General features: G+C 40.0%; 1 protein-coding gene across 1 annotated transcript in view; it reads left to right on the top strand.

Moving 5' to 3' along the window:
* The window catches only part of LOC119584781, a 52,101-nt gene extending 51,553 nt beyond the window's left edge, over positions 1–548 (top strand). Inside the window, exon 5 of the mRNA XM_037933430.1 lies at positions 21–548. Coding sequence (XP_037789358.1) covers positions 21–95 — 75 coding nt within the window. The 3' untranslated portion in view covers positions 96–548. The remainder of the gene's footprint in view (positions 1–20) is intronic.
* The last annotated feature ends 9,452 nt before the right edge of the window (positions 549–10,000 follow it).

Genomic DNA, 10,000 nt, shown 5'->3' with positions numbered 1-10,000 from the left:
TCCCCCCCTGACACGGGGTTGCGCTCCCCGGGGGGGACGAGACGGCGCCGCACCGCACCCTCACCGCCGAGATGCTGGAGACCATCTTCCTGTGACCTCCCCCTTGACCTCGCCCGCTCGCGCCGCTCCTCATGGGCCCCAGGTGCTCCTCTTCTTGCAAGTTTCTTTGGAGGAGACTGATTCTCCTTTGACCCTTTTGCGATGCTGTTCATCCCGCGCCTTTCTTTGTTAGGATAGTGCTATGCATCGGGCGATGTAAAAATGGGTGTTGATGGTGGCCGCTGATGTGTGATAATCAGTGGTGAAGATGAATGATGACAACGGTGGTTAATTACAAGATATAATTCCTATGATCGAAATTGGATAGGAATTTAACAGCATGTAAGCTGCTATGCTGATTGAGGTTAGTTTTTCGATAATGATTACTGGTACCGACGGCAAAGAGGCAAATCATTACCTAGTTTGTTACAAAAAACAAAACTTTCATTCTACTGTTTCGTTTCTATCCCCAACATCCCTCGAAAAATGGCTCTGACAGAGGTAAACGTGTTATTATTTTTAAGGGAGAAAGGTATGAAGTCATGTTTTTTATCTAGCAGACTAATTTAATTAGATAACGTACCGAATCAAAAAGTTTTTTAAAATGTACACGCCTTTCCACCAATCCATTCGCAGTTTTCCCCCCCTTTTACTCTCCTTCTACACATATTTGGGTTCCTTTTCCCGCTTTCCCTCTCCCTCCCACCCCTCTCTTTCTTTCCTCTTTCCCCTCCCCTCCCTCTCTCCCTCGGGTATATAAACCCCATCGAACTAAAACAATTCCCTCCATCCGAAATTTTCCCCAAAACCCCACTTTACGCTTCTTTCTTCACGTAGTCAGCCAGTTCTCGATTCCCACGTGGAAAAAAAAAATCGTCAAAAAGCATTTTCAGTCAGGTTCGTAAAAGTTTTTTTGGAAAAAAAATAAACGCCCACGCCTTCGCAAGGGGTTTTCATTCGCTCGATTATCTGAATGACTCCCGCTATTCGCCTCTGATTAATTAAATTTTCGTAATCTCATTTCGCTTCACTTTCTTCCTCGAGTTCTATTTGTTCTCATTGTTCTGGCGTGTTCTGGAATGCGAATGTAAACAAGAGAGTAAGAGTGAAAGGGGGCCCGGGCAACTGCCATCCCCAGCAACTAAACTCTCGCATAAACATAAAAACCTTATGCTTTCTAAGGGCCCCAATAAGGATTTCGCACCGGATTCGGGCGTCGTTGGATGAGAATATGCAGCTCTCTTTTTTTCCCTTTTCTCTTTATCATGCTTTTTTTTGATATGCGAATATTGCATGAAATAAGCATAAAGCTACACACAACAATCTCTCTTTCCCGCTCCCTCTTTTCTTTTTTTTTTTCCCCCTCTTTTCTTCTTCTCTCTCTCTCTCTCTCTCTCTCTCTCTCTCTCTCTCTCTCTCATCTGGCAGTTATTTAATATCCAATAAACTGGGCGCTGCTTGGATATTAAATAATTGTGTGTGTGTGTGTGTGTGTGTGTGTGTGTGTGTGTGTGTGGGTGTGGTGTGTGTGTGTGTGTGGGTGGGTGTGTGTGTTGTGTGTGTTTGGGGTTTTGGTTGTGCGTGGGGTGTTTGTTCGTGGTGCGGGTGTAGGACCCCTAAAAAATTCGAAACCCCGCTGCCTTTCCCCACGCAGGCCAAAGCGCTTTCACTCCCGCGCGCCCACACGCACCCGCCCTAACTCAGCGAAAAAGTCGAGACGCGGCAAAATTCGCAAACGCCACCCCCAAACCCCAAAGCGAAGGAGCGGAGAGGGGGGAGAGGGGTTGAATGTCGCCTTCTTTCCCAGACAGTGCCCACTCCTATCTGGCCTCTGTCTCTCCTGCACCACGCCGTCCTCCCATGCCACCCCTTTCCCCCTGCCCCCTTTTCCTTTCCTTCCCGCATTTAATTCTTTGCATTTCCCTCCACTTCCCCCCTTTTCCACTTTCCCCCTCTCCCCTTTCCCCTTTCTCTTTTTCCCCTTTCCTTCTCCAAACCCCCCCCCCCCCCAAACCCGACCCCTTTTCTCCTGCCTCTCCTGTCACCCTCCCCACCCTTTCTCAGCAATCCCCTCCCCATCAAACCCCCCCCGCTTCTTCCCTCAAAATTTGGGTCCTTTTCCCCTTCCCCCTTCCCATCTACAGCCCCCCCCCCCTTTTTCCCCCTTCCCCCCCAATTTTCCCCCCCCCCCACCCTCCCTTTCCCTTTCCTTCCCCCCTTTCCCCTTTTCCTTCCCTTCCCCACCCTCCCCTACCTTGTCCCTTCCCTTCACTTCCCTTCCCCTTTTTTCCCCCCTATCTTCTTTCCTCCCCTTCCCCGCCCTCCCCCCCTTCCTCTTCCTCCTTCCGCGAGTCGATGGTCATCACGGACTTTCCCCCCGGAGCGAAAGAATGAAGACAAGGTGGTGCAATTCTCCCCTTTATTCTTGAATTTTTTTTTTCCTTGTAAATATCAAGATATTATATAGATGTCTATTTTTCATTAAAACGTAATGATATATATTTTTTTCTCCAATGGAAATAAAAAATATGATGTCAGGTCTGTGTTTCTTTCGCAAACTGTACTGAAGCTCACAATAACGATTGCACATAAATAATAATAATAATAATAATAATAATAATAATAATAATAATAATAATAACAATAATAATAATAATAATAAATAACATTACTACTAATATTAACAATATCAAACAATATCAAAGGAAACATTTATGAATAAAATAAACAATAAATTAAAAAATGTAATGTTCACACAGAAAAATTGTAGGGAAAATAATAACTTAGCAACAAAACAATAATAATGACGAAAAATGGTAATCATTATAATAACAACCGTAACAATAATAACAATACTAATAATATTAACAAATAAAGGTGCAAAACGAAACAATATAAAAAAATAATTACATGATAATACAAAAACCCCAAAATTTTAATGATGGGAGAAAAAAATATAATTTATTTTTTTCCCTACTACCACCAATACTAATAACATCAGTAACAACAACGATAATGATGATTATTGCTATTACTATTTGCTATAGCAATACTGGCAATAATACGAGTACCATTAATCATATTAATACTACCACTACTAGAAATGCAAATAATAAAAATTACAATAATAAAAACCAACAACAACATTAATAATAACAGTAACAACATAATGATAATAATAACAACAATAATAATCATCTGTATCACCGATATGGACCGAATAACAAGATGGTGGAAACAGTAATAACAATAATTATCATCATCATTATCATCATATATTGGCAATGATAAAAAATACTAAAAGCAATTAAAATAGCTTATAACGTTACACATTTGTTCTTGGTAGAAAAATGAGCAACACAGCCTCTAAATATAATTTATAAAAAACCCCTTTAATTTAATAAAAAACGCAAAATTTAAGACTAAAAAAATCAATAGACAAAAAATAACGTAGAGCAATAAAAACCTCAAAACACTCAAAATCAAAACCCACAAAACAGAAAAACAAAAATGCAAACAAAGATAGTTTTTCGGAAAGTATTTTTATAAATACCCAAATCGGATATTAAAAAAAGCGTTAGGCCGATTCAATTTAGAGCCGCATTCCCACATTTTCACCCTTCAGCAACCCACCTGTAAAAGGGGTCCCCCGGCCCCCTTTTGCTCGTAAGACCCGGCAAACACCCCTTCAGGGGGGGGCCCCCGCGCCAAACGGGCCGTGTGTGATAAAGATGCCATGCTACGCGGAGTCATGCATAATGAAGATGATTAAAGCTATTAAAATGATGTGAAGACAAAATGGTAGTGATAATAAAGACCAACACCAAAACGATAAAATAAACAGAGCACGTGGAGCGTAAAACTAACCCCAGATCCTTTAAAATCACGCAACACTGAATGACAAGTTTTGACAGATCTTCGAACTTGTAAGCACGGGTCAAAGCTGTTGCCAAAACCACCACGCCCCTTACGAGCTTTGGTGTCCGCGTTTCACGTTATATTAAACAGAAAAAAAAGTCGGAGGCTGTGCAATATTGTGTTATAAGAAAGTAAATCAACGTAGTTTGTATCAAAGTGGCAGTGAGATGCAGAGATACTTAAGAAAAAATAAAGAAGTTTGTTATCACATGTTACTGATTCAAATCAAACATTAGAAATGCTTTCGGTTACTAAAAATACCATTATGTAATATACACACTTCTAAAACAAAACAGCAGAACAAATATCGCCCTAATGTCCGCATGAAGCCTTATTTACCCGCAATAAAACGCCTCTAAATTTAAATGGCGAGCCTCCGGTGGTAATTTCCCGCGGGGAGATTATCACAGCATTGGGATCGGCTAAGCAAAAGACGGGGCTTTACTGGGGCCCCTTTTCGGCCCCAGCTGTGCCCCCTGCCCGGGACGAGTGCTTCAAGGGGCACCCCAAAAACGGGGACACGGGTAAACAACTGGGGGGGGCCGGTACGTTCGTGTGCTTTTCGAAAATTTCTTCTTCTCTGTTTCCTTCTCTTCTCAGTTGTTTTTTGTTTTCATGTGTGTTATTTTTTATGTCTGCACTTTTTCATGCACATTTTTAAATAAATCAATAAAAGTACATAAGTAAATTTAATAATTAAATAAAAATCATAAGAAATAAAACAATTAAAAGCAATATAAAAAAAACCTAAAAAAATCAAACCCCGAATTATAAATAAATATATGTAATGTCTAACAAAGAATCATAAAGTATATATAATATACCGAAATCATTAACGCAAATACAGACACGCACGTACGTACACACACGCTTATCAATCACTGCATCAAAGCCACTCAAACACCGAGCGAAAGAGAAACCACAACTTCAGTTCATAATGGACGATAAGTAACTCTGATATCAAAAAAATTTTGATCATGCGAGGGGGGCGTGAGTGAAAGGGAATTTCTCAAGGCTTCGATATATCCTCGCAGAAAACAATGGAGCATAAAGCAAATGTGGTGATGAAGTAAAAAGGCATAAAGAGTGAGATGAAGAACGGAAGGAAGGGAGAAAGAAAGGAAAAGGAGACGTTGCCGCTCTTGGTCGGATAAGCAACTGAAAGCTTGTCCATCAAGGGGGGCCCTATGCTGTCCGGCGTTATCCGTCTTCTGCCCTTTCTGACATCCAGACTTTCTTTAATTTCAAAAGTAGGCTTTTTTCGTTTTTTTCTCTTCTTCCATCCTTTCCCCTTTCCCCCCCCCCCCCTGTTCCCCCCACCCCCCTCTCCTCTCTCTCCCCTCTCCTCTTCTCTCTCTCCTCTCCTCTCTCTCCTCTTTCTCTCTCTCTTCTCCCTTTTCTTCCCTTTTTTTTCCCCCTCCCCCTTTCCTCTTTTTCCCTCCCTCCCTTCCCCTTTTTCCTTCTTCCCTACCCTCCCCCCCTCCCCCTATCCTTTAAAAGGGACACGGAACCACCTGCACACATAACCCCGACCCGGGGTCCCCTGGAGCTAAAGATGACGAGCCTATTAGATGGAATCCAGCGCAATTTCTCTATGTAAGTAAACACGCGAGCGAAATGACAGCTATTTACAAACACCAGATGATGGCCGGGGAAGAGGCACTCAAGCAACTGCCACAAGAAGCAAAAGTCAAGCAAAAGTGAACAAGAGTGACAAGTGGAACAAAGAAAAAAGGGTGATAAAGAAGCACCCCGAGGTCGGGGGGAAGGGAAAACACGGGTTAAGAAAAAAATAGATTAAAAATAGAGGGAACAAAAGACGAGTGAGTGCTTGGTGGCGCTAGGGACCGGGGGCGCCCTGAGCAAGGTTGCCGCTGGGGGGTCGTTTTCGGTGCTCTGGCGAGAAGACTAGATTATAACTTCACCGATGAATACTCCCGGTTTAAAATAACCACAGCAAAACCCCAAAGCGCTTTCCTCGGACTCCGGGGAAAGATTCCGAGTCGTTTACCGGCGGCGGCAGCGACGGCGAGGAGCAACAGCAGCGGCAGGTGGCGAGTGCCAGCAGCGAGAAAGGACGGTTTAGTCTCAAATGAGCAGTGGAGGTGGAAACACGTGGCCAAAGACTCACCGTAGTAGACGCCTGAATACATGAGCTACATTTATGAAAATTTTAACAATACCGATGTCAGCTCCTGCGTCATAAAAGCTAAAAGGTACACGGAAATGAAAAAAAAATAACCCTCATAACGTCCCCCCGGGATCATGAAATTAAAAAAAAAGTTAAAAACTCCGTGCGGTTTCTTGGTTTGGTAACTATCTCGCGACGTTGAAATCCCCGACGCTGCCTCCCTCGAGCAGATCATCACAGTGGTCCCCGGAAGAGGAACTTGAACTCTGCCGCCAGGACCGCAGAGGTAAATAGAGCACCGTGTCATCTCTATGTACAACCGCCATGGGGCAAGGTGAGGGAGGAGGGGGGAGGGGGGAGATGGGGCAGACTGAAAGGGAGAGGAAGTTGAAATGAGGGAGGGAAGGGAGAGGAAGAAAGAGTACAAAAGATAGAAACAGAGAGTATAAAAGTGAGAAGAGAGAGAGAGAGAGAGAGAGAGAGAAGGAGAGAAGAGGGAGAGAGGAGAGAGAGAGAGAGGAGAGAGAAAAGAGAGAGAGAAGGAAGGGGAGAGAAGAGAGGAGAGAGAGGTGAGAGAGAGAGAGGAAAATGGAGAGAGAGAGAGAGATTGGGAGAGAGAGAGAAGATAAAAAAAAAGAGAGAGAGAGAGAGAGAGAGAATGTGGAAAGAAGGACGAGGAAGAACCACGGAGACAATCCACCAGCCGTAACATTGCACCACAAAGTCGACAATTAATACCTTGGAACCTGAGTACCGACAATTCTTCCTTCACTTTCACACAGGAATTTAAATGTTACTGCTTTACGAGTATTCATCTGTAATCAAGGAGTAGGATAATGGTGATGGAGATGATGATGATGATAATGAAAGTGATAATAATAATGATGATAACTGATGATGATGGTATTAAAGGTAAGGATGATGGATAATGATGAATGATGAGGATGGTAGGAATGAACAAATACCATGGATCCATGCATGTTTTTTTCTAAAAGTTGTGCTGCAAATTTTTGGGGTTCTTTCTTTTTCTCCCGAGATCCGGACAGGGACGTGCTAATGAGTGAAAGGTAGCTACAAGGGGTTTTATCTGCAAATAGTATTATGGGGTTTTTCACATCATACATACCTTAACAAACGACAGCGCGCGAAACACCCCACACACACACACACACACAACAAAACACACCACACCACACACAAACAAAAACACAACACACCACACACACACAAAACACACACGCACACGCCAAAGGCACGCCGCACGCACGCACCCCGCCCCCCACCAGCCAAAAGCACACACACACACAACACAACACACACAACACAACACACCAAACCCCACACACACACGGTGTGTGTGTTGGGATTTATGTAGTTGTAGAGTTGTATGATGATAAATAAAAAATATTAATATAATAATATAAATATTTTTAATATAAAAATTTTTATAATCATAAATAATTTAAAAAAATTATATTATAAATTTTATATAACAATTATATATATAAAAATATTAAAATAATATATTTTTAAAAAATATATAATAAAAAATATATTTATATATATATATATATATATAATTAAATAATTTAAAATATTTTTATTTTAAATAATTTATAAAATAAATTATAAATTTATATATAAACTATTATTAATTATATATATATAATATTAAAATAATTATATATAAAATTTTTATTATATATAAATAATATATATATAAAATAATTAATATTTTAATTTTATTAAAATTACAAATATTTTTTATAAAATAAAATATAATAATTATTTATTTAAATTTTTAAATATAAATTTTTTTTATACATTATAACAATAAAAAAAACCCAAAAACATTTTTAAAAACCAAATTTTTTAAAAAAATTTTTTAAAAAATTTTCAAAACCCAAAAAAAGGGCCCCCCAAAAAAAAATAATAAAAAAAAAAAAACACCGCCCCCAGCCCCAAACCCCCAAAAAAACCAACATAAACAAAAAAAAAACATATGTGTTGTGTGTGTATGGGTATGGTGTGTGTGGTTGTGTGTGTGTATGGGTTTTGTATGGGTGGTGGGGGGGGGTGTGGGGTGGTTTGGGGGTTGTGTGGGTGTGTGTGTGTGTGTGGGGTGTGTGTGTATGTGTGTGTTTTACTATCTATTTTTATCTATCATCTCTAATATTTAATATGGAGAAAAACCCAAATAAAAAACTATTTAAAGAACTAAGTTTCGAAATCCCCTGGATTCCATCCCAGGTCTGTAATAAAATAAATATGGATGGAATCCCGGGGATTTCGAAAAATGTTGTCCATTTCAAAAATCTAGTTTTGTATTTTGGGTTTCTTCCGTAATATCAGCACGGGAAAAGGTTTTTTTCCCTCCATATATTATAATATATATATATAATTTTAAAATTACATATAAACAAATAAATATTAATAAAAGATATATATATATTATATTATATATTGATATAAATATATAAATTATTTAAAAATATTAAATATTAAAATATAATAATATATTATTTATATAGTATATAAAATAATATTATTTTATATAATATATATATATGTACTTATATCTATATATATATATATATCTATACTATAATATATAATATATATTCCCATATATAGCACATTATATTAGATGCATCTTATTGATATTATATAATATCTATATATCTGCATATATATTATATACTATATACTATTATATGATATATAATATATATATACTTATATATATATACTGTGATAATTATATTCTATATATCTATTATACTATATGCATATTTATCTTCTAATATATTATATATATGCATCTATATGTGTATATATAATATATATATATATATATATTATATATATAATATATATATATATATATATATAATTATATATATATATCATCAATCATCCATCACAAGGGGCTAACGCGACTGTGGGGCGCATGGCCGCATCACCCTCACTTCCAGCCACGAGGATCCCTCGAGGCGAGTTCCAGGCAGGCACACGGCCCATACTCTCAGTTCCTCACGACAGGTCCGCCGTCGATGCTGCCCAAGCCATGACCTACAGGACGTCCCACAGGTCTCTCAACCCATGGGGGTTGTCTCGAGCAGAGACACCTGCGCTGGGCAGGCGTCCATAGGGAGCGCGAGCTAGGTGGCCATATAGCCTGAGTTGGCGATCCCGGGATTATGCACGTAACAGGTCCCATGCCAGTCTCACGGTGTTTCACACGCCACGGGTTGGAACCCGTGGTTTTCCTGCCATACTCGTTACCCCATGTCTAGGGAAGGGAATTGTTTTTTTTTTCCACAAAAGGCATCATAGGCGTAGGACTCCAAGGTGCATGGTAGTAGCGTCCAGGTTTCGCTTCCATAGAGCAAAAACTAAAAGTATCAAGGCTTGAAGACACGCAGCTTGGTCCTTCTGCATAGGTACCGACATCTCCAAACGTCTTGTGATCGAGTTCATGGCTCTGTTGCCAGACCAATCCGTCTAATGACTTCTGGTCTGACAACCCAGAGATAGGACTACGCTATCAAGGTATTTTAAAACTTTCTGTGATTCAACTCCTCGCCGCAAGCATGATCGACTGAACGGGTTCCCTAACCAGGCCCACAAGTTTGAATCTTGGTCTGGTCCAGGAGACCTCTAAGCTTAGGGGCTTCGCCTCATTGCTACAAATGGCATCAAGAGCCGCACAAGTACTCCAAGGACGCAGATAGGGATTGGCAAATCGTCGGCAAAGTCAAGGTCCGAGACCTTAATATTGCCTAGGTTCTCCGCACTGACTTTGGCTAGTAGCTCTGCCCATTTATCAGTCCATACAAGTGTTGAAAAGTGTGGGTGCAAGGACACAGCCTTGCCCACCCCTGAATTAAAAGGGAAGAAGTTCGATCAGAC

The sequence above is a fragment of the Penaeus monodon genome, chromosome 18 (genome assembly GCF_015228065.2).
Source record: "Penaeus monodon isolate SGIC_2016 chromosome 18, NSTDA_Pmon_1, whole genome shotgun sequence".
Lineage (NCBI taxonomy): Eukaryota > Metazoa > Arthropoda > Malacostraca > Decapoda > Penaeidae > Penaeus > Penaeus monodon.
This window is presented reverse-complemented; position numbering and strand designations above follow the sequence as displayed.